Source organism: Chiroxiphia lanceolata, chromosome 1 (assembly GCF_009829145.1).
Source record: "Chiroxiphia lanceolata isolate bChiLan1 chromosome 1, bChiLan1.pri, whole genome shotgun sequence".
NCBI classification, from domain to species: domain Eukaryota; kingdom Metazoa; phylum Chordata; class Aves; order Passeriformes; family Pipridae; genus Chiroxiphia; species Chiroxiphia lanceolata.
Window position 1 is genome coordinate 145,290,429 of NC_045637.1, and position 25,152 is coordinate 145,315,580.

The following is a 25,152-nucleotide window of genomic DNA, read 5'->3' on the forward strand; positions in this document are numbered from 1 at the left end:
CACGGTTTAAATCCAGTCTTGATAATTAAGGTGAGAATCAAGAGAAAGTTTCCCAGTGGAATTTCCCTGCCCAGTGCTGTAGCCAGTGTTCATCTGCATTCCCAAGGCAGCCAGTGACTGGGAGCTGAGTGTATCCTCATCTTCTGCCGTAATATTTTCTCTGGATGCATAATCCTGACCATATTGTATGGAAGTTCTTTGGACCTTTGGTCTGAATCAGCATAGCGTGTGTCTGGAGTGGCTGTGGGTTCTTGGGAATTTCAACAACCACTTACAGAATCTTTTGTCTTCCTATTTCCGCAGCTTACAAAGGTGACCAGTAAAGTTCTCTCTGAGCAGCCAAAAAGCAGACAGCTCATGACTTCTGATCAGGACACTAAAGTTGTGGCTGAACCGCAGGTGCAGCAAGTACAAGAAGTTAAGGACGGTTCTCATCTAGTAAGTATTATAATTACATGTTCCCCTGGTATAAGTATTGTATGAAACATTTTTTCTTTTGCTATACCTTAATCAAAATTGTAGGTCAGAACGTTTTAGAATACAGTTGGCTGACAGACAGCATTGCAGCATTAACCAGCTACAACAGAGCTGTTGGAGGTGCCTGATTCTCCAAATCAAGTAGGAGCTTCAGCTTCACTTTCCTTCAGCTCTATGGGGATTTAAATAAACTGCAAGTTATGGTAGTTTGCGCTCATTTAAGGTACAGGGCTTTTCAGGCTATGCAAGAATTGTATTACCAGTCTTTAGGCTCATGCTCACACATTAACATGTGAGGAAAATGCAGGAAATGCACTTGATGTGTATGTGTAATTGAAAAATGTACAAATAGGAAATAGCAATCTGTAACAGGAATTTTGCTCAGTCAGTTCTGCCAAATGGCACGCGCTGCTGTTTCCATGCCACTGTACAGGATCCAGGAAGTCGCTGTATGGTTTTGGCAAGTCATGCAGTGGATTGTGTATATAGGTTGTAGTAAATGTTACATCCATCTTCAAGAAGATTGAGTACTTGATTTGTATTCAAATGTGTTTATATTTGCATCTTTGTTGGGAGGAATGTTTCCTCTTGGGACATTGAAGAGTTTGGTTTCAGTGTATGTTCTGCCAGGCACTTCCCTGGTGCTGTGCTGAGCAGCAGATGCTGCCTGCTTCGAATTACCTTGCAGCAAGCACTAAGGAGCATTTTGAAAAACACTCTAAACTTGTGCTTTTCTTTGCTAAACAAACTGGTGGACTTTTGGCTTGTTCCTCTCCCCATTTTTTTTCATTCTGAGTTCCCTTCTGCTCTGTTTGACATGTCTCAGATGTGAATTTTGACTATTTCACACTGGAGGAAAAAAATTCAACCTGATTTTGTGCCATACTTCTGAAAATTAGCTTTTGTGATTTGCTTTTTTTGCCCCCTGTACTCAGGCCATTAGTTCCAAGAAACCAGTGTGTAAGCTTGAATCAGAGGTGCTTGCAGATTTGCTTCAAAAGCTTGGAACTGTCAGTGCATTTCAACAGGTGCATTAGTATTAAAGGCAATCTGATTAGTCTTCATGTGGGTGCTACCTCTTTTAATTTGACATACTAGATTTTATGAGACTACATGGAAACTTGGATCTAAATCTTAATTTCTGTTCTTTCCTGCTTATTTGGAGAAATTTCAGAAGACCTTACTGTTCTCTTCCTTAGTAGGGAAGTCTGATGTCAATTTAGATATCTTGGAATGTATCCACAGTGCTATAATGGTACATTTCAAATAACTACTTCTTTTGTGATTAAAGCTTTTCCTTGGATGAATATCTGAAAAAGATGAGACCTGTAGCTTAAGTTTTTTTTTAGGTTGTACCAGTATCACACTCTTCTATGCACAACATCAGAAGGTCATTCTGTTGTATGAGCATCGTTACCAATATATACTGTTAAAAGTGGTGTTTTTATAAAGGTCTCTTCAGCAATGCTATTATCTTTACATGAGTTAATTTTTACCAGTACTTCAGGACTCACTTGCAAGTTTTGGAAACAAAACTGTAGTTGGAGAAAAACTTCACAGAGTGCAGAAAGAAGTTAGCAAACTGAAATCATTAAGACTCTTTCATCTTTCCGTAAACGGTAGGCAGGAGAAAAACTTCTGGAATCCTGACTCTATTTCCTTTAGCAAGTACATGCTTCAGGTGAAGTGAAATTCACCTGCTGTTTCTTGTGTCTTAATTATTTTGAGATCAGAGGGCTAGACTGCATAAAGGCATGGATGCATGTTTGTGACAATCCCTGCTTCAATGTGTATTTGATACGGGGCTGTACTGCAGTGGTATCTACAGAGATTTCTAGGAGTCTTTTTTTTTTTTTTTTTTTTTTTTAATAATACACGTTATAAGAAATGTGCTGAAATGTTCTCTAGCTGTTTTGGCTGTGCTGTTCCACTGGGATCTCTCGATCTCTAGTCTGAATGCTTTTGTGGCAGTTCAGGACGAAAGTTTTAGAATTTCTGTGGGAAATTTTGATGCACCTCCGGAGATCCTGAAAAAATAACTAGTATCCTAGTCTTTATCTGAAGTGGTTATATAAAGTATTTTTTGTTTTATCTGTTAATAATAAATAAATTTTTCTAATTATGACTTTTTTCATTCTGTTTGGCTGGAACAAAACTGAACACATGTTCTAGTGTGAGTGATGCTGAACAGGTACTCAGTAGTGACTAAATTAAAATTAAAGTTTTGATGTTGTAAAGTTTTTGATTAAAGATCCCAAGTTTTGATGTATGGAACCCTTTCAGAAATCACTTACTGGTGTAGCTGATGTTAAAGATACAGAGGTCACTTGTCTACTAATAATTTTCAAAGTTTTAATCTTATAGTGAGGGAGGTAAAGTCTTTTCTTCTGCCTTGAAGTAGCTATAAAACTATATGCTGTTTAGTTCATAATGTAGGTTGATTGCAAGCCTAGTATGGTTCATTTCTAACAATAAATCTTGAGTTTGGCTGATTTTAGTAGTATTTAACAGCAGAATTTTGATGGTTTTGCACACAAGTCATTTGAAAGAAATTGGCAACTTGAGGATCCTCATAGATTTCTTATCAGTAGAAGCTTAGACTTACACATTGGAGGTACATAATTTAGAGGATACTAGCGGATTCATAGCTTTGATAAATTTGAGAGTTAAATATGCTACTTTTTTCAACTTCTATAACCCAAAGGTAGGCTTTGTTGCTTCAGGTGAGGTCTATCAAGGGATTCTTTGTATCGTGATTGAGAGGTACTCTTTCAGAGAAAGCGCTTGTGAGGCTGGACCCAGGAAGGTCAGCGTTTAAGAAGCGTTTTGCTCTGTTTTAATTCACTTCTGTGTTTCCTTTTTGATAATAACACTTTCCTGCTAGAAATTAGAGGTTACTCTGAGGGAAGAGGCCAAGACCCAATGCCATGGTGGAGGTAGCTTGTGTGACCTGTCTCTACCAGACAGGACTTAACTAACCTTTGATGCTAAAGGCACACATAGTCTTTTTCCTTGCTTATTGATCCTGAATTCTTCCTAAATTCTTCCTCGGCCATGTTCACATTTTTCCAAGTACCAAAGAATTTTTATTCCTTGACTGGCTGAATTGAAGACCTGATCTGGAAGTTTGAAAATAACTCTAGGTGGGATTCTTGTCCTCAAGCGACAACAGGTTCTGCAAATGTTGGTATGTTCCAGTGGAGGATATTACAGTGAGGCCATTTGAACTGGCTGCCTGGTTGCAATATCAGCATCACCTATTCTTTCCCTAGTTGAATAATTATCAGGTGCTGCCATGGGTTTCTGTTAGTGGGAATTCAAATCAGTGTGGTACACTGGTTTATGTCAACGCTTATAGGTACTGTAAATTCAAGTTCAGTCATATTGTTTGTTCTAAGCACAAGAAAAATAACTAGAAATTCATGAACGATGGCACTTAATTGTACTTCCCAAAAATGTTGTTCTTAGGAGATACTATAAAAGGATGTCTCAGGCTTAGAGCTGCTGGGTTATGGTGTTCAAAAATCCTTTTGCAGCCCATTCAAGAATAAGCCTCAGAACAAAAAGGAACTGAGGAAATTAGATTTACTAATTTAATATAGGAGTATGTGTAACAGTTCAGTGAAAATTCACTACAACATATAATCCTCAAATCACTTGGCAATACACAGTATTACATGCAGTATCTGCCAATTAAGAGTTAAGTAGCAGTTTCTATAGCAAGTAGGTGCTATTTAATAATTCAAGAGATCGTGAATAGCTTTAAACAAGAAATGGGACGATTAGACCTTAAACTGGACATATATGGTATCAGCATCCTGAAGGATCAGTACAGGTCAGTGTTTGCCCTTTCTCTCATGGTATTGTAGATTGAGGCCATAAGAAAAGTGCTGAATGGTTTTACACCTGTAGATAATGTCTAATGCCTATATTTCATTGTTTTAATCTATGAAACACATATTTAAACTCTTAGCAATCCATTAACCCTGATATATATTGGAGGGAAAGTTAAGCAATTTGACCAGCTGTTTCCAAAAACCCGCAGTAGTGACATTGTGACATCTATTGTGATGCTGCTCTTCTCTGTTCCCTTAACTGGTGCTGGGCATGACATCAAGTATGACCTAGGAGTATAGCATAATCACTGTTTCTTCAGGACTTGTTACAATTGCATGAATTTATTATGGGAAAAGAATAAAGGAAGTTAGATGTCAGAAAGTTGTAAGGACTGTTTTGACTTGTGCTATTGTAACTTAAGATTGTATTTTAAAACTTAAGCCTATAAGACTGTAAGGATAAATCCTTATTCCTTTGCAAAGAATAGGTACATGGAGAAATTGAAGTAGATAGGTAGGTATACTCCTGTTAATAAACATGTTGGCTTCTTGCCTTTTCATAGGACTAAATACCTATTAAAAAAAGGTAATTGTTCAGGTTATGAAAGTGGTGCTTCAGAACACTTTTTGTTTCATGGGGAGGGAAAAGCTGTTTAGGCTTTGAGTAGAGGAGAAATATACCAGAACTAAAATATGCATGTATAAAGGGTAAAAAACCCAACAAAATAAACAAAGCTACTCCCCAGCTGAGCTGCGCTCTGAAGTGGCTGAGCACAAGCTCTGTTAAGTGCTTTTCAAGTCAGGTGGCAGTCTATAGCGTAGCCAGAAGGTTTTTAAGATTTAAGGAACCTTGGAAGTTAAACAAGCAGCCTCGAATGATGTAGCGTAACAAGTGTGGCATTTTCTGTTTAAATTCATCTTGTCTTTTTTTTTTTTTGGCTTATTTTTTTTTCTTTTTCTGTAAAGTGATCCCACAATAAACAGCATTGAGGAATGTGACTTTGTGAATGTGTACTATAGGTCCTTAAAAATAGAAATTATCCCTGGAACTCTTAGATAAAACCGAAGAAACAAGAACAAAATGTGCCTTTGCACATGAGAAGGGTCTGGGAAAACTGGAAGAAGTTTCTGCTTGCTTGAACTGCTTCACCCATTTTTCTCCCCATTAGTTGATAGCAGAAGTGGTTGTTAAGGCACTGGAAAAGTGGACTTTGCCCTGGTCCGTCTCTTAAAGACACTTAGTTCCTCTCTGGAAAGCACAAGTTAGTTAAATCACAAAGGGAAAAATCTTGCTATTTCTTTACCTGATGGAGTTTTGTGAATAGCTGTGAACTTTGTAAGTATTACTGTGACTTTAAGCTGACATTAAAAACAGTTAAATTGTTTGCTCATGGCGTTTCTTCAAAAAAAACTATTATAAGTAACTCCCTCCCCCTTTCCCTGTTCTTGGTTCCAGGGAATGCTAAAGAGAGGAGTGACTTGGCATAGTTTTAAGTCTAGATTGAAGCATGTTGAATAAGTTTGTCCCATGGGAGAATTAAAAAAAATGCAGCAGATGGCAGCAATGATGCATCAAACTTCCTGTCGTTAGGAACAGTGTAGCTGCAGGCACTTTGAGGCTTCATGCATTGGATAAGCTGGGGGTGGCAGGATAGTCTTCCTCTGTTCTTACTTTGCAGTTTCGAAGCCCACTGTGCTGAGGAGGGCATGTATTTTCTAGCCAATTCAGCAATATTCTTCTGTGACCACAGTTAGTGGAGTATTAGTTGCCTTAAGGTGCACAACCAGTGGAAAAATAGCACTGAATTCAATGTACATCTGAAAGAACGTTTGAAATAGAGTTTAAGGGTCTATCTTGTCTTACGCTCAGAATTCTGTGTTTTCAGTATCTTTTAAGTAACAGAGTAGAGTGGTGCTGTAGTTGTACAGTCTGCAGGCTCTGAAGAGTGAGGTCCAAATTTGAAATAATAGCAGTGAATTTGAGAGAAGGTCTGAGTGATGTGAGATAATGTAAAGGCAAATAAGAACAACTCCATTTACAGCAGAAAAAGGTTACTGGGTATTTTCAGCTTTCTTATTGGGTTTTTTATTTTTGAAGAAGCAGAACCACTTTTTTTAGCAACTAAAAAGACTTAAAGTAATAGAAATATTTCAGTATCTAAATACGTATGTCTAAAAATGCTTTAGTTGTCATAAGGTCGGAAGGAAGTCTGTTTATGTACATCAGTGAAAACTTGTACTGGGGACAGACTTCTTTGGAAGAGGAGTAGCATTTAGTCAATAATTTTAAATATTGTTGAGGTTTTTTTTAAAAGGATGCGCAAATTTTTTGGAGGTTAACTATAATTAATCCTGCCACAGTACCATGAGGTGCCTAAATGATCTTGAGCCCCCCTCCAGTGCTATAAGTCACTGAGGGATTATGGTTTGGTTGTTTTTTTTTTTATGCAGATAACAAATTTAAAAAAAAAGTCTTGGAACAGAATTAGCTTCTGATAACGTACAATGACTGCTCAATGGAATACATGAGGTCTTATCTATCTTTAGCCTGTTTTTCCTAAAGAAGTAATTGTGGTGTAGGTTCAACTCTGGGGGAAGGGAGGAGAAGGAGAAAATGTGTTTGATTTAGCCATGAGATTTAAACATGTGAAGCCAGAATGCATTTATCCTTGTATAGGAAGTGGGAGTTACATTAAATATGAAGGCAGGTAGTTTCTGGCACACATGGACATTGTGAAAGATGTCATTTAAATATTTTAGTGATTTGGATGAACAAAACTCTCCAGGAAATTAAACAGTAGAAGTTCATAAGACTTGGTAATACATGTAAACAGACTGTAATCTCATTAGAATTATTTGACTTGAATGTTACAGTGCATATGATGAAATACTGAAACATTGCTCAGCAACTGGGATTTGGACTTTGAGTGGCAATGACATATGAAACCCCTGCATGGTTTTAAAGTGTGCTATTTTTGGCAGTTGGGTGTTGGCTTGTCTCCTCAGTAGCCATAGAAAGTTAGTTTAGTTTAGTGTAAGAGGAAGGTGATTTGCAATGAGAAGACCCTCTGACGCTACTTATTAAACATGGGCTGCTGCTTCAGTAAAGAATTGAGTAACAGCACGAGTGAGGAGAAAACCAGCTTGTTACAAAAATCTGTGGAAGAGGAAGCACCAGAGTCAAGGATAAGTAAAACTTTATCTTCAATTTTTGGAACTGTGAAAAGCCAGGATCTGCATACAGTGGGAAGGACAGTTAACGGGGCGGCTGCAACAGTCGGCAGTGAATGCGTTTGTAGCGATGATTGCGCAGCGTCAAATTCTGAATCTGGCTTTTTGGGTAGAAAAGGGAAATATCCATCATATAAAAGCATGGGGAATACTCCCCATGAGAGCTCTAGGAGGTCGTATGACAGACCTTTTAGCTTCTTTAACTCCTTTAGTCACCTCTTGAAAGTCTCTGGTACATATGGAAATCTGCAGAAAAGTGAAGAAAAGAAAGACAGGGTTATTAAAAAAAGAGCACCTAAAAAATCTAATAGCAATGGTCAGCACATGAACAATATAGAAAACATTAATAGTAATATTAATAACGAAAATGTAACTGTACAAGAGCATTGCTTATTTGATCATATTTCGAATTCACATATACCAGACATCCTGGACAAAGGGTTACAGAGTGAAATTTCCTTAAATAGAAATTTTCTGGAAGACTATGCAGTGACGTATGACCATTCAAGGCAAAATGAAACAACAGTAAATGTTAAAGACAGCAAGAGTGACAGCCTACAGAAAGTTTCAAGTTCATATAGAGAGGTGCCTCCAACACTTTCTTATCTTGATGTAGACAACAGTCAAAATGTGAAAGACAGGGAGTTTTACAGTATTTGTGTTGTAGATGCCGAAGATCTGACAGGGGACGAAGAGGTGCCAGCTACTGTGCATGAAGAGACTGCAGCAGACATAGATAACTCAGCTGTTACTGGTGAAGGAATGTGCAGCATGGCACGACCTCTAGACACTGGGAAGGAACTTCCAGCGCAGCGATTGGCACAAGTGGAAGCTAAGTTTAATTCACAGGAAGAACTGTTTGAATATAAAAAAGAGGATAGACCAAACATGCAGACAAAGGGCACAAGCGAATATTGTAGCATAGACATCCAATCTTTTGATAACTTACTGACTGACAGGTGTCAGGTGCATAAGTTAAATACTGACAATACAGTAACAGATGTCTTAAGAGCAAAAGTATCTGATGAAATCATCCCTGAGAATCAGCAAGAGGAGGTGTATTCCATAGGTAGTGCTGTCAGTTGGAATGAATCACTCCATACAGCTTGTAATTCTGTGAAGCCTGTGGATGCTGCTGAAAAGGACCACTACAGCCCTAACTCAGAAAAGGTGAAACACAGTGATTGTATTTCCAGTGTCTTGTTAGGCACTGGATTATGTAATTCAGGAAAAACTGAGGGAAGTAATCATTCTGATATTGTACCACTTGGTTTAAGTGGGCGTCCCTCAAGTGTTGTAGAGCAAACAAATACTAAACAGATGGCAGAGAACATGAGGGGTAACTTTAAATTATCACTGGAGTTATGTGAAATGGACAATGTAGAAAATCTTGCTGAAAAAGTCTACCTTCTAGAGCCAGAAAGTGAAGTAAACTCAAATGTGGAAAAGAAAACACTTGAAAGAACTCATGGTGATAGCCAAATGTTTGCACCAGACTGTAGTGAACATCACATCGGTTTTGAAGAGTCCTTGAAAGATGGAGAGAAATGCACAGGTACAATTTTGCATAGCTGTGAAGCTTTGAGTATGACTGAAATGCACAAAAACTTGGAGGAAAGTTCTGATTTTCAAACTCAAATTAAGGGCTGCACTGAAATCAAGACATCGGCTGAAGCTGCAGACCATGGTGGCACAGAGGAAGGTGTCTGTGAGTGTGTCACTGGTGACTTGACTGAGGAAGCTGGTAACTTGAGCAGAAGTAGCCCGTGGGTAAGTGCTGGCACTTTGACATCTCATGAACAACATAACCCACGCACAGATGACATGTTCCTAAAGGAAAACAGCCTAGAATGTCAGGTTTCACAAGAGTCACCACGGAGTAAAGGTAAAGTATGCAAATATTCAAATTCAGATAACAGTGTCTCTTCTGTGCCTGTTGAATGTGAGCATATGAATAAAATAGACATGAACTGTAGACAAGATGAACAGGATGCATGTTTCTTCCACGCAGTAGAAAATCAATTGAGTGCAGGGACAGAGTCAGCCAAAATAGCTGAGGATGTAGTAGAATCTGTAAAACAGACAAAATTTGAAGTTCACTTAAATGAGTCCATTGATAACAATGCAGAAATTATAAAACCAAATTTGAATGCTGACATTGTTGATTGTGATAAAGGCATCTTCAATTGCAATGGAGGCTTGACTCATAGTCAGAACGTTCCCTCTGACTCCACTGAACCTGCAACCGTGGACAGTTGTACGTACAAGAGCATAAAATTAAAAGATGACACTAAAAATCTGGAAGATACCAATCATCTCTTACATAAAGCCCATAACTGTTTACCATCATTGTGTCAAAATGCATGTTCTCATGTGCATGACAAACCAGTGGAAGAGCCTGAGTTACGTCACTGTGGCAGTCCAGAGCCAGAGGTCGGGAACACTGCAGTTTCTGTTGTGTCTTTTACTGAAGAAAGATCAGAAACTCCTGAAAAAAGTATGTGTGATGTAAATGAATGTAATCTTCAGGATGGTGAAGTAAAACAGTGTGTCAGTACCCACTCAAAGCAGAACCTCACTGGTTTTAGTGTATCAACTGGGAGTATAGAACCTTTTACCAGTGGGAATTTGAAGCTGTTAGAAGCCAAGACTACTGAATTGAAAACCAGCAGTTACACATTAAATCCTCAAACAAATGACTTGACCACAACCTGGGAACAGATGCAGCCAGATCACAAGATTTTCTCGAACAAAGAGCTTGGAGTTTGTGTTGACCCAAAGCAGGTAGACAAATACGCTGCTACTCCTTCCTATGAAATACAGAGTGCCGCTCCTGCTGCTGCAGGATTTCAGCAAGGCAGTGAGCAGTGCCTGTTAGATCTGATGGAAGATGTACCCAGTGGCCAAGAGCAGCACTCCTATGAACTGGACAGACAAGATCCCCATGTTGGAATGTGGCCACATCTCATCAGTCTTCAGACTGGCAATGATGATTGGACAAATCAGCTGTTTTCTGACACGGTTCCTGCTGGTAATGGTGAATATCTGGTGGGCTTTTTATGGAATAATGCAGTTTCTAATGATACCATGAAGAATGACAGACTTTGTATAGTTAGTGAAAACTTCCAGAATGAACCTGAAGACTTAACAGGTGCTTCATATGCAGTGGAAGGATACCCATATCAGCTGCTAGCACCAGAAAATGCTGGTACTTGGGGATGGCAAAATAAAGACGAATTTGTAAGTATTCTGCAGAAGTGATTTGATGTTAAAGCTTAAAGCTGAAGCTAGAAGTTTGACTAAGCCAAGTCAAACTGTGGTTTCTTTAGTTAAACAGATCATGTTATTTTGTCCTGAAGCTGACTATTCCCTTTCCTTTGCAAAACCAAATGCTGTACAGAATACAGAAGTTCAAAATGTTGCTGAATATTAATATATTTTTTTTCTTTTTGTTTCTGTTTACTTTGTGTGAAAGTTTAAACTTTGGGCAAAGTGACTTGATTGCAGATTCTCAGTTCCAGATGAACTCGAGATAAACGCTTCAGTGTGGGAAAGGAAGCTTTCTGCAGACTGTTAATAGTGCTCTTTACCTTTGTATAGGAAGAAATGTTTGTGGATTTCCTGAAGTTCTTGTTTGGTAGCAACTAGGAAATATTTGCTCACTTCTGGAGGTGGTCTTCTGAAGTGTTGGAGAAAGGAGTGGCTACAGGAGAAGTGAGGGGAATGAGCTGGGCTGGATCTTGGAAAGCTGGGATAGGAAACAAATGAAGCCGTCGGGACAAAGTCCTGAGTAACGAGCTCTGGGGGCCCTGCTTGAGCAGGGAGGTTGGACTGGATGACCTCCAGTGGTCCTCTCCAACCTTACTCACCCTGTGAAAGCCAACCTGCAGCAGCTGCTGCTCCTTTTTCTTCCCCGCTGAGCAGAGCCAGTGCTGGATATTGTTCCCCTCACTGACTGTGCTGGAGCAGTTGCTCTGACCTTGCCCAGCAGTTGCAGTGTGGGCAGTGGGTTGAACTTAGGGCTGTTTGCTGTCTCCTGGGGGAACTTTGTGTATTAAAAGCGGAACTGATGGAACTTGCTGTCATCTCTGAATAGTTACTATTCAGGTAGTTATGTCAAACACTTCCACTTTTTATAAGTCTTTCCTCTGTCACTCAATAGATGTGTTTAAGTTGAGATTTTTTAGATCTTTTTACTTTCTGGATATATTCTACACACTGTGATAATAACTATCTGAGTGCATGTGTTTAAGAAGATTTAAAGCTTCATGGAGTTTTGGAGTGCCTGTCTTAAATGCTACAATGTGCCTAGAATTCATAAATTCACAAAACAAATTTTCAATGAGCTTTTTTAGCGTGTCTTAATATGATCCTCTTTCCCACTATAATTACATTAAAACATTCCAAGTATATTCTTTGTATGGAATAATTTAATGCATTTTGCTCAAACATTAGCAACACAAGAGAAAACTTTCTCATGTAACTATCAAAAAAGTATTGTAGATGCTTGCACTGCAGAATGCAATCTCTCTGAAGCACAGATATAATCATTTATGTGATGGTTGTATATAACCATATATAATCATTAAATGTGTGCATTTCCAGTCCAGGTTAAAGGAGATTGTCTTGATGATTTAACTGGATCTGATAATTCAACCCTTCTGTCCTAATGCACTGTTCCTCCTCTTGAAGTAATGACAGAAGTTGTCATGCACATCTGATTGCTTTCAATTTTCCATAATGCTTCATCAGAAATGTTAAATGTTTATATAAGTTCAGAAAAAAAACTCCTTGTACTTTGGTATTTTCTTGATTATTTTTTTCTTTAATGTTATTTTGCAGAAACAGATACAATACCAATATAGTCAACATCAGGTAGACATGTATATTAGAGAACTGTCTGAAGTCTAGGTCAAGTATGGGTTTGAAATGTTTGTTGTTGTTTGCTCTGCTTGGCTAGCCTTTTCTGATGATTTTTAATCAGGGAAAGGAATTCCATGCAGCACAATTCAGTTGGTTTTGTACCTGAAATGATTATGGGAATTCAGTTAATATATTCAGATGTGAAAAAACTTGACAGTACAGTCTTGAGTTGTATGTCTAATACTGTTATTTGAAACTGTACATATCTACACACAGATGCATGCTGTGCATCCACAAAGTGCATAATCAATTTCTTTTTGTAGGAGTCAACCAAGGTTTCCGAGTTAAACCCTAATGCAAAGGTGTGGGGAAATCATATGTTACACTTGGAAGCAAGTGGTGCCACTGATGGTAGTGTGAGCAAAACGTGGGAAGAAATACCTGACCAGCCTCCAGATTCTTGTAAAGAAGGTATGAACGTTTTCTAGTTCAAGCAAAAGTTAAAATTCAGTGCAGAATTTTCTCAATTTTAGTTTTCTGTTAAAAAAATTAAAACAAACATGTAAGCAACTTTATTTCAGATTTAGTTGTAACTGTGAAGTCACAGTGATTAGAAAGAATGCTTTCTGAGTGTTTGTCATCCGTGCTGCAGGACTGGATGCCAACAGTGATAGCGACAAAAAGCATCAGAATGCAGTGCTGACAGAGCTGCCGGAGCCGTCACCAGCTGTTTCGGTGTCAGACCAGACAGATATGAACCCTTTGGCTCTCGATCATTCTGAGTATGAGTCTATGCATGAAACCACCCAGACAGGTAAGAGAAAGCTAGTATTTGCTTGGGCTTAGTTCAAAAAAAAAAAAAAAAACAAAAACAAACATGTATTTTGAGTTGAACAGTGAGCATCTAAAAAACCCCCAAAAGCCCCCCCAAACTACACCACTTTTGTTGCTCAAGATTTGCATGCTGTAAACAGACCCTAGAAAATCCTGTCTCTTCTGCAATCACACTTAGACATGTTTGGAGACCAGTCTCATCCTGGTATAAGTCTTATGAGGTGCTGCAGAAATGTTCTGGATTTAACTGAGTATTTTCTGGAATGTGATTCTGAATGAAAATCCCTAGTGTAGACATTTACATTTGGATATCTACCTCTTTAAGCTGCACATTTCTCATTGGGTCAGGTGGTGAGGTGAGATTCACATAGCGTTTGTGTCTCAAGTAGTAATGTTAATGTGTGGAAAGACCAGTCTTGTACTTGAAATGATAAAATAGGCAACATTTTAGTCTAACTTCTTTGCATTCTTATTTAATGAACTTTCAGGGGGTTTTTTCAGTGCAACTGGTAGTAGCTGTAGTCTATACCAGATGGTATGTTTTAAGAAGTTTCTGGAAAGTAGTGTAGAGATTCAACCATGCTTATATTTCACTGAAAGGGACAGAAGGTGTGCAAGATGCATGTGGGATTACTACTTGAACTGAGGGATGGGAAGGAGAGGAAAATGTGCTGGGTGTTTCTTGAGATTCACGGGAGGTCTGTTCCTTGTTCATTGTGCTTAGCTGATTTTATAACATGTATTTTAAATTACCAGTATAGCATCCATAATAGCTGGAAATCAAGACAACTAAAATCAGACACGGTCATGGGATCATCCTTGCTTATGCTGAAAAATTGAAAGCTCTCTTTGACTCTTCTATTTAAGGGTACTATTGGGAATTATTAAGTAATAACTAGATGGCAAGTAGAAAGTTGTATTAAAGGTGCCTCACAGTCTAGAAGGGAACGGTATTCTTCAGATTAGTGTTAAAACTTGTCAGCGTGTCCTTTATGTGCCCAAAATAGTTAACTTTTAACAAGAGTCAGATAGTGTTGTAAGCAGCTGAACAGCGCATTGGATCTGTTCCACCTAGTGAATAGTGAGTGACACAGGTGGTCCCAAGTCTGAAATCTGATTTTTAATTTAATAATTATTTTTTAAAATGCATGTAATTTTGGTCTTTGCTGGCCTTTGGACAAGAAGGAAAGGGCAGATGGGGAAGGAAAGTAGAACTTAAGTGTATTTCTCAGGTGTTGACCTTATCTTGTTCAGAGTAGAACACGTGAAGGACAGCGTGGTGGGAGGAAATTAGAAGTTGCTTTAGGAAGAAGAATGGTTAAGGAAAGCTGAAGAAAAGGATGAAAGTTACTGAAGGGAAGGATATAGAGGACATTAGTATATTGGGTCTAAATAAAATGAACATTAAATCCATGTTTTCCATGTGATGATAATTTTGAAACTCCCAAGTATAAGAAAAAAGTTAATTTTGCCTTCTTAACCAAAAGATTGTCAATTACACGTGTGTTACTAGTAGATTGTATATCTGCTGATATTTTATAACCTCATTTTTGGAACTCTTTTCTGAGTTAGTGTATCAGTAATTTTGAGTGAGGGCTGAAGTATGGAGTGCCTTCATTATGTTGCTCTCTTGCTGCATTAGTCAGGGTTTAGTCAACTAGAAAGAGGTTGGTTTCCTGAGAATGGAGGACAGGTCTACAAGCTAAATCAGTTCAGTATTTACTCTGAGATGGTCTTGTAGCTGTTCTTCTAAAATGCTTCAGATTTTCATGTATTTGGAGAACAGAGGTTAATAAGTGAAGTCAGACATGTTTTCTCTTTTCTGTCTTAAATAAAAAGTGTTCCCATGCAGTTTTGGTGGTCGGTGAACTAATACATAATGAACATGTATTGGATCTGAAAATTTGTTACTAGTTATATAGTGACTAATAGACATGATGGTTTGATTAAAATATCTATTGTGTAATACAACAGAACTACATTTTAATCCGAAGTATTTTAATTACTAGGTGGAAATGAACAGTTGCAGCCAGAAGGTCAGGAAGATTTACGAGAATTACTGAAAAAGACACTGGAATTCTGTTTATCTAGGTATGTATATACGTAAATGTAGCAAACTGGAGGATAACCAACAAGACCTAATACCTAACTTGGGATGTGTGTTAATATATTTTTCATCTGTCACTTTAGTTTTAAGTGGAAAGGATGAGAATTTGGGGAAATTAACATGCTAATTTCAGAGTATCTATTGATGTACCTCTTAAAGCTTACATGAAACTTAAACATGAAACCTAAAGCATAAACTAGCAAATATGCTGATTTGAAGTGAGAGTAACTATGAGCAATTACAGATCAGATGAATTTTTATGACCTTTACTGGGTTTTTTGTTGGTTTTTTTTTTTTCAAATTAAAGCTGAGAAACTTAAGCTTTATTTAAGCCAATGATTTTAATTAGTTAGTGAAAATGCTGAAGGAATCTACCCTCTACTATGTGATGAGTTTTTGTTTCAGGTTGTATCTGTGACACTTGTCCATTTTTATTTTTTTTCTCCCAACAGGGAAAATCTTGCCAGTGACATGTACCTTATATCACAGATGGACAGTGATCAGTATGTGCCAATAATGACAGTAGCAAACCTTGATCATGTCAAGAAACTCAGTACTGATATGGATTTGATTGTTGAAGTGCTGAGATGTAAGTAAAAGCTCCTCCATTTCAGAAAGCATTTTGGTTATTGCCATAGGACTATTAATCTGAATTTTCAATCTTTCCTTTTTAATGTATTGCAATAATAGGCTGTTATTTTTCTGTAAAGCATTAAACAGCCCAAGCAGCTTCCAGTTTAGACCATCACAGTTATAGAACTGTATTTTTATCAAAGCTACTTCATATTGCAGGTATTGGATAATGGTCTGTGCAAATAAGAATAATGTGAGTTTAAATTGTGAGATATGGTGGGTCAACTCACGTATTTGGAGGATCACAACGGATATCTCAAAGCTGTTTTGTAAAGATAGGTGGGGAAGAAGAGATGGAGAAGTCACTCTCTTTTAAGCAGAATCTTGAATGTATAGAAGTCAACTACATCAACTGGAAGCTCTGTGCAATACCTCTGGGTCAAGATCAGAGGGGTTATCTCCAAGGGAGATCTTACAGTACCTCCAAACCAAGACAATAAGACCAACAAAGCAATATTTGGGTCACTTAAGCAAGTTTTGGATCAGCCAAACCTGGTTCTTACAGGTGACTTCAACTTCTCAGACATTTGTGGGAAGAACAATACAGCAACTCATGTCATCCATCAAGTTTCTGGAATGTGTAGAGAATTGTTTTCCCATACAAGTGTTAGATGTGCCGACCAGGAATGAGGCGCTGCTGGACTTGCTACTCAGAAACCAAGAGAACCTGCTTTGTAATATCTCAACTGTAGCAATCACAGCACTGTGGGGTTTGGGGTCATGCTGAGCACACTGAGGATTGGCACTAAGGTTTTAGATTTTAGAGAAGCAAACTTCAGCCTGCTCAGAGCACAGTTAGGAGAGGGATTCTGTGGAAAGCTTCCATGGAGGATGAAGGAGCTGATGAGTGCTGGGAGTTCTCTCCTGGAAGCACAAAAACATTTCATTTTCTTTAAAGGTAAGGAAAGTAGGCGGATCAAGAGACCCCCTTGACTTAACTCTGTGCTTCTAAGTCTGCTCAAAACCAAGAGAGAGGCATACCAGAGATAGAGGAGTGGATGAATACCTGTTGAGTGCTACAAGGGCATTGCCAGGGTGCACAGAGATGCAGTTAGAAAAGCAAAAGCTCAGCTCAAATTGAATTTGGCCAGAGATGTCAAAAATTACAGGAAAGGGTTCTTCAGGTATGTAAACAATGAACAGAAACTGAAGGAAAATGTTGGCCCTGTGTTAAACAGGAGGGGTGAACTGGTCACCAGTGACACTGAAAAGACAGATTCTTAACATTTTCTTCACCTCTACTTTTTCTAGCACTGATGGGCCCCAGACCTTGGGAACAGGTTGACCCAGGTTGATGTAACCACAGATGCACTGTCAGTGAAGGAAGAGTTGATGTGTGAACTATTTCAGGGGCTCAACCCCTACAAATTGATGACCCTGACAAATATCCATCCGTAGGCGTTAAGAAAGCTGGCTGACATCATTGTGAGACCACTTCCCATAATCTCTGAGGCGCTGTGGAGATTAAGGGATGTCGCAGAAGAGTGGAAGGCTTATGTTACCCCCATCTATTAGAAGTGTTTTAAGGAGGACCCAGGAAATTACATACCTGACAGTCTTACTTCATTTCCTAGGAAAGTTATGAAACAAATCCTCTTGGGGACTATCACAGGTCAAATGAAGCACCTGGTTGTAAAAAATCAGCGTGGGTTCACCAAGGGCAAATTGTGCTTGACAAACCTTCTATGACAAAGACCTTATTACCATGTTCTGGTATTTAAACTGTGACTGCAAAGAACATGAAGACTCCTTTTATACAAAGACTCCTTTTATACAAAGATGGGGGGTAATGAGTCCGCATTACTTCTTGGGAGATTCCAATTGGACACAAGAGGAAAATTTTCCATAATGAGAACAATTAGTCATTGGAATAATCTTCCCAAGGAAGTAGTGTATTCCCCAACACTGGATACTTTGAAGATTCAGCTGGACAGGGAACTGTGCCATCCTGTCTAGACCATGTTTTTACCAAGAAAGGTTGCACCAGGTGGTCCAGAGGTCCAACCTGGTATTCTGTGTTTCTGTGATTAATTTCTCAGGAAAGGCTGGTGGACGTTGCCACTAAGGTAAGAATCAAAAAAGAACATGACTCAACATGTTCTTTAGAAGAAAATGCTATTGAATTGGGAATTTCTAGGCTGGAAGAGCGTGGAAATTATAAGGAACATGTCTACTTGATTTCGTATGTTTGAAAGTGTTCTCAGTCATCTTCTGCTCATTTCTTAATGTTCAAAAATATTTGAAGCTTTGCATTGCATAACCATGACCACAGCATCTTTTGGTGTGCAAACCTATTATGATTGCTGACCTCTGAAATACATTCTTGTCTCTTCTCTCGTAGCATTGCCTTTAGTTCAAGTGGATGAGAAGGGGGAAAAAGTTAGGCCAAATCAGAATCGCTGTATTGTGATTTTACGTGAAGTACCCGAATCTACTCCCATTGAAGTAAGTGTTTCCTTGTTATGTAAAGAATACTTTTCCCTTGGGATTTGGAAGTTAGATTTCTTCTAGATTTCAATAAACATATTACATTTCTCTCTGCATTTCCTAAGCGTAGTTTATTGTGTTTATTTGGAAAATAAATATGTTTGATAGGAGCACGTTGCTCATAGGAAGGCTGTGGTAGAACCTGTAGCTCTGCAGAGGACTGAGACACTGACAGTGCTGTCTTTGGTAGAGATGCCATCATTTTCTTGGGCACTGCCTTATCCATATGCACTTAGTGGATAAATAGCAAAAAAGATGAAGGAAGATAAGGCTTAGCCTAGAAAATGCCACTGTTGAACCTTGAAGCTTGTTCAAGTAAAGTACTTAAAGCTTTGCAAACATGTCCATAATGCTGACTTGAGAGCTGTAAGTAAGTCACTTAAGGATCTCCACTGGCTTGTGGAACGAGGGCAACAGCAGAGAACTTGATTCTTTAAAAGATCCTCAATGCAACTCTGATGTAGATGGGACTATGACTAATGGGAATATTAGAAAAGATTATGGGACTGTAGATTAAACAATGCTGAATTTTCAAAAAGGAGGGAAGGCACAGATTCTTGATGATAGGTAGATATTTTATTTTCCCCTCTATTTAATTTTACAAGGAAGACTAAAGGTTCTGAAAGAGTTGCTCTTCTTGATTGTCTTCAGACAAAAATCAAAGTACTGCACTTTAAAAACTTACAACAAAAAAATAAGAGGCCTTAATAAATAGGAACATGATAAAATGAATTGGAAGGAAAAAGTTGGATATTTGCTATGTAGGTAGCTTAAAGATAATAGCCCCTTCTAGCTTTCCAAGTGAAATGAAACCTTTCAAAGACTGCCTAGCTTTTAGTATTGTAGATTTTTTTTTATAGATATATTTATTTTTGTTGCTGTCATCAGTTTGTCACGTTGGATGTGTTACCCCTGGGTGGTCATTCTTAAATGCTTCAGACAAAGTTCTGAGGAGTCTTTATTTTCAAAAGAATTTAAGTGTTTTATACATTGTGTTTAAATTTGCCAGACAGAAAAAATCCAGACTTAAGTGGCCAGATTTAATAGCCTACCTTTTCTGGTACAGCACTGTCAGGCTTTATTTAAGCAACAAAGTTCCAAAATAAAGGCCTCCCAAGTTGTGTTGCCTTTTGATGCTGCTCACCTCAAGTCTGTGAGGAAAAACAAAAAATATGTAAATAAATTAAAATATAAAGTCCAATGTTTGTGTTTTCTCTAGAAACTAACTGATTATGTTTGAGGTAACGTAAACCCTGTTTCAAATACGCGAATCTGTAGACATTTGAGTTGAAGCTTATCTCCAGGTTTCTGCTGAAAGGGCAGAATTCTCCTGTCCTGTGCCATATGAACAGGTTTTCGTGAGGCTCTGTGGTTTTAGGGACTGGAGAGAAATAGACATCTTTCTGCACTTGATGACAAGGTTAAATGTCTCTCTATGGCCTAAATAGTTTATCCCCCCCATATTTAAAGGGAGTAGGCAACTTCTCTTCCATTATGGCCTTAGACAGTGCTTGTTTGAATTCCTCCTAGCTAGCAGGTAGATTGGAGAGAGATATTGCTGCTGCAGGTGTTCTGAACTCCTCAGTTCTGTTTTGTAAGCCTGAAAGTACTTTCTCTCTTTCTTGCTTGGAGTTCCAAAGTTTTGCTCTTCAAATTGATGTTTTCTTCTCTCCATCCTTTTTTTTTTTTTTTATTCCACCCTTCTCTCTACCTTGTTTTCAAACCACTTTCTTCAGGAGGTTGAAGCACTTTTCAAAGGAGACAATTTGCCTAAGTTCATCAACTGTGAGTTTGCCTATAATGACAATTGGTTCATCACATTTGAATCCGAAGCCGATGCACAGCAGGTAACACTATTTTTTGAAGCATATTAGAATGTAACAGTAAACAAGGACAAGATGAGGGTGAATTGACAGGTCTTAAACAGTATTACATATGTGTAACAATGAAAAAGAATAATACCCAAACCTCTAAAAACAGTAATGCTTCCCCTGAGCTAGTACTATCAGTGCTACTAAACATAACTCTTAAGAGTTTTATCTTGTTCATCTTTATCTTTGGTGTCCTGGCCAAAGTTATGATTTTTTTTGTACAGAGAACATTGATATTTTAGGTGAAGCATTGAAATGCTTCAGTCATAAGCATTAAAGTCTTGTTTTAATGCTACTGAAGCACTTCTGCAGTGATAACTTAAATTTTGGTGAATACAGATTATATATGAGTTTTCTATAGTGTAACATTAGCAGGCACTCCAGGAATTATTGGTAGGCTTAGCCTGTCAAAATGTAAGTTTCCTATGTTTAAATTATATGTGACAAATTATTACTTTTTTTAAAGGCTTACAGATACCTTAGAGAAGAAGTGAAAACTTTCCAAGGAAAACCAATTAAGGTAAATAGAACTTTATGGGGTGTGGGGGGAAGCTTGTGAGTATGTTCTGGTTTTTGTGGCGTTCACTGTGTTTTCTAATATAAATTTAAGTGGTGCAGTCTCAGGAGCCACGTGACCTGGAGTTGGGTTTTGAAATGTAGCACATACAATGCTACTTCTCCTTTTCCTTCTTTCTGAGGTTGGCATATCCAGCCCAGCATCAGGCAGCAGGGAAGCATTGAGCTGTTCCTGCTGTCCTTGAAGAAGAAAGCAGTTACTGACAAGTGTCCATTTAAAATTTGAGAGCTGCTGGTTTGAACCATCCTGATATAATTGGAAAGGCTGCTGTAGTAAATAATCTCATCTCCTTTGCAGGCAAGGATAAAAGCAAAGGCAATAGCTATAAACACATTTTTGCCAAAGAATGGATATAGACCTCTGGATATGAACCTCTACACGCAGCAGCGTTACACAACATCCTTTTACATACCTCCAGTATACAGTCCCCAGCAGCACTTCCCATTGTACAGCTTAATTGGCCCACAGACCTGGTCAGCCACACACAGCTACCTTGACCCTTCATTGGTAAGTCTCTTGATTGTGAAGCAGTTCTGTTCTTTTCAAAGTTTGGTACCATTTTCTTACAAAGTACTGCGGTGTAGGAAGCATGTGTGTCCTGAAAAGGGGAGTTTAAGATTCGAATTCTTCTTGAAAAACAGTCCTTCAGAATCCTTCCCATGGTGTACAAAGATGGATTATTTGAAAATTGTATGTGGTCTCAGGCTGGAGTGTGATTCTTTTTGAGGCAGTTCTTTAGTAAAGATTGCTAACTAAGCATTACCAAAAGAAATCTTAGTAAGAATTTCTTTTAGCAATGGGTTAAAGCTTCTTTAGAAATTAGATCTTCAGAATATGTATGTGAATACCAGAAAAAGCAAATCTGATATGTACAGAATAAACTTAATGGAATTAGATAGATAAGGATAGTGTGATATCTTGATCTTCTAGCAGGAAATTAGGCTCTAGGTTGACATGCTGAATTACGCTATTTGTCATGTTCTTAAAGCAAAATATTTTCTGTGCAAAAGTAACATGTCTTTTGGCAATAAAAAAATAAAATTACTTTTGCCAATTACAAAGATCACTTTTAAATTATCTTTTTTTAAAAAAAATTTTCTTAAGGAGGCTATTGGTAAGCCTTAAAGCTAGAGTGATAGGAATAATCCTTATATATTCTAATGGGACACCCTTTTCATCCTGCAGTCCTGCTTCCATCTTCTCCATTGTGACAGTCCTATCAGAATTACCTTGACCCCTTTTAGTCTGCCTTTGTTATTCTACAAAAACTAACAGGAACATAGTTTCCTATAATGACTGGGAGACTAAGGGTTCCTAGCTGGAGCCTCTTTCTTTCCTCTGGAAATGCCTCTTTACCTCCAGCTTAAAGAAACAAGGGTAGCAATGCTCAAAATTAGAAGTTCTTTAAAGGTTTTTTGGCAGAGGATTAACATGTCCTTGAACAAACTTAAGCAAACTTCTTGTGTACTGAATAGCAAGCTAATTAAAAAGTTGGTGTGCTAAAGACTTCACAGGCAGGGAAGGTAACCAGAGCCCTTGCAGGGGAAGGCAAAAGCTACTACCTTGGTAAGCAGCAATGAATGTGAATGTTCTTCTAGATAAACTAAGACTGACTACTGCAGTCTTGCTGTGGGATACTGAAGTAGCTGGATGAGACTGCTGTAGAAGACATAGATTAATTGGCCACAGCATACTGTGTACCTGCCTTATGTTGTCCTGGAACTTTTTGTGTTCCAGAAAACTTACCAGTCCTGTCCTTTGGGGAAGACATTACAAGTTTGCCAGCATTAAAGAGCTTGTACCTTTCTTAGTCAGAACAGAAAATTAACTGTCTGAGCTTTATCTCCCACTGTTTTGCAGTGTATTGTCATTGGTTAGTTCCATTTTACGTACATGGATGTAACATGATGTTTCTTGATTCTTTTTTAGGAAGAACTATAGTTGAATAGAAATCACTTGAGGAGAACAGGGACCATGAGGAGCCATGACACAGGAATAATTTTCATGAGACAGGGTTACAGTTTGCATGTAGAGACTTGTATGAGAATATTGCGGGTTTGATCCCTGTATGAGTCATTCTCTTAGGAGTTGGCCTTGTGATCCTTGTGGGTCCCTTGCAACTCAGGATATTCTGAGAACTCTGTGTGTTCTCTATAGCAGAAACTTCTCTCTTCTGCTTCAGCATAAGCACTAACAGTGCTTTCTCTCATCTCTAGTTTGAGGTTGAATACACTCAGTAGTGCAGGCATACCATTTTTGTTCTGAAACTAGAATATGGCAACACATGTCCTCAATTCTAAAACTACCTAGTTCTTCATCATGTGCTTAGTAGTGTTTGAGAAAATATCTAGTTTGTCCTGCTTGGGAGGGGAAAAAAACTTAAAAAGTATGTTTGAGGCAGATGACTTCTGTGGAGATGCTTTTGGTATTATTGGAAAATGAAAAAAAAACCCAACAAACATTTTTTTCTTCCAAAAGGATCATCCATCATTATAAAGAAAGAAGGGTTGAACATTGCTAAGGTCCCTTTAAGCAGTGAATTAAACTTGTTTTCCTTTAGTATGTTTAGTGTCTTCTTGTTATTCAGGCTTACTAGCTTTTATGGAGTTTTGCAGCGTTCAAGTTGTAACTCTGAAACCAGAAAGTACTTCAAAGCAGTATTTTGATGAAACTCTGTTCCTCAAAGAGATTTATTACACTTCTAGTGGTCTTTTTGTGGAGTCTGAGGTAGCATTTGCTGTCGTGCATGCTGGGTTAGGCTAACCCAGTTTGACACAGGACAGCTTTGGTGTTAATTTTCTTTTCCATCAATAAGTGATTTAACTTCTGCAGGAAAGCTCAGTCAAGTTTAAAGATACCTTTATAGGAAATGGTGTTACTCCCAGCTGGTTTTCGTCATTTAATAAAATGTAGAAAGATTCTTACTGTTCTGCATTGTAGTTATTTTCAGGGGGAGAAGACTAGCAAGCATTTGCTGATGCTAAAAGTAACATTTCCTAAATGAAACTCACTTGTACATTTAAATAAAAAAGACAAAAGCGTGCTAGTGAGGTTGGAAAAATTACTTTGAGCATGCTTCAGGTTTTGAGATATCTTGTTAATACAGGACACTGATATGCACCCACGCCAGGAATTCTTTTGCTAATATTGCTTTTTCAGACAACGAGACAGTATTTCACATGTGGAATAAGGTGGTAAGATATGAAAAGCATCAGAGCTCCACTTAACATCCATTTATTCTCTGGGCTTTATTTAGGTATCACATGGAAGTAAAATGATTAACTAAAAAGACTTTTTTTTCTTGTTGGGGGGGATTCACATATGAATTACAAGAAAAACAATTACAGACTATGTAGATGAGAGGTTCTTTGATGAAAAAGTATCTGTGTACTCCAAAGTCCTGCATAGGATGGTGTGAAATAGGAGAGTTATTTAACTTAGCTCCAAGAATTTTGACTTGATGTTTTTCAATCCTCTTAAATTATCAGGAGTTGAATATGTGTAGTGACTGTCATCTCAAAAAACAACATCTGTAAGTTGGTTACAAGGCACTGGACAAATGCTTTATTGCTGTTTGAGCCAATCTTTTAAGTACTGTCCTGCAGGGAATGACATAAAATACAGGGTTAAGAAAAAATAATACTGATTTTCTTTATAGTGATGAGCATGCAATATGTTTTTTTAGGTAACACCATTTCCAAATACTGGATTTATCAATGGGTTCACATCTCCAACCTTCAAGCCTGCTGCTTCTCCATTGACAACACTCAGACAATATCCTCCCAGGAACAGGCAAGTTCAGCTATCTTTTAACAATATACAGCTGTTGTATTATCTGGCACGTGGGGTTTTCATCTGCTCATATTAGTAACACCAGCTACCTTGAGGTCACTTGTGAAACTGAAACTGGTGCAAGGTTAAGTGAGGCGAAAGGGCAGATGGTGCTCCTGTTGTTAATGAGGGTCCTGTTTCAAAATGTAAATGGACAGTCTGAAAGCTGAGAACTTGTCTGTTCCATGATTTAGGGTATTCAGCTGAAATATTCTGAAAGTGACATGATCAGCAGGATTATTCATATAGTATTTTCCATTCCAAGTAGGTTTTAGGTAAAGGCTTAGTTGAAAATAGACAGAGAAAAGGTTCATTTTGATAATTCACCTGACCTGTTAAAATGAATGTTGATCATTCTTATACATGAAATACGCAATAAAGGACTGAAGGTCTTGCTTCTTCTGA

General features: G+C 38.1%; 2 protein-coding genes across 8 annotated transcripts in view; both read left to right on the plus strand.

Moving 5' to 3' along the window:
- LARP4B (La ribonucleoprotein 4B) overlaps nt 1-25,152 on the plus strand; it is a 58,188-nt gene that overhangs the window by 18,738 nt on the left and 14,298 nt on the right. For 3 of the 7 annotated variants that reach the window (XM_032683524.1, XM_032683543.1, XM_032683534.1), the window contains exons 2-11: nt 304-438; nt 12,731-12,878; nt 13,060-13,221; nt 15,251-15,332; nt 15,801-15,937; nt 18,323-18,426; nt 20,205-20,315; nt 20,806-20,859; nt 21,214-21,423; nt 24,602-24,708. In XM_032683524.1, coding sequence (XP_032539415.1) covers nt 358-438; nt 12,731-12,878; nt 13,060-13,221; nt 15,251-15,332; nt 15,801-15,937; nt 18,323-18,426; nt 20,205-20,315; nt 20,806-20,859; nt 21,214-21,423; nt 24,602-24,708 — 1,196 coding nt within the window. In that variant the 5' untranslated portion in view covers nt 304-357. Of the gene's footprint in view, nt 1-303; nt 439-7,385; nt 9,315-12,730; nt 12,879-13,059; nt 13,222-15,250; nt 15,333-15,800; nt 15,938-18,322; nt 18,427-20,204; nt 20,316-20,805; nt 20,860-21,213; nt 21,424-22,845; nt 24,561-24,601; nt 24,709-25,152 lie in introns of those variants that run through there. The other 4 variants (XM_032683488.1, XM_032683499.1, XM_032683516.1 and 1 more) reach the window with 3 other exon arrangements.
- LOC116784697 lies at nt 9,324-11,787 on the plus strand. Its single transcript, XM_032683549.1, has 2 exons — nt 9,324-10,784; nt 11,145-11,787. The coding sequence occupies exons 1-2, from the start codon at nt 9,369-9,371 to the stop codon at nt 11,190-11,192; spliced, it is 1,464 nt and encodes a 487-aa protein (XP_032539440.1). The 5' UTR covers nt 9,324-9,368; the 3' UTR covers nt 11,193-11,787.

Bases quoted from the DNA above. Each gene is read 5' to 3' on its own strand.
- LOC116784697 (XM_032683549.1), top strand. From the start codon at position 9,369: ATGTTCCTAAAGGAAAACAGCCTAGAATGTCAGGTTTCACAAGAGTCA. The intron at 10,785-11,144 runs GTAAGTATTCTG...ACCTTTGTATAG, and splicing joins GGCAAAATAAAGACGAATTT to GAAGAAATGTTTGTGGATTT.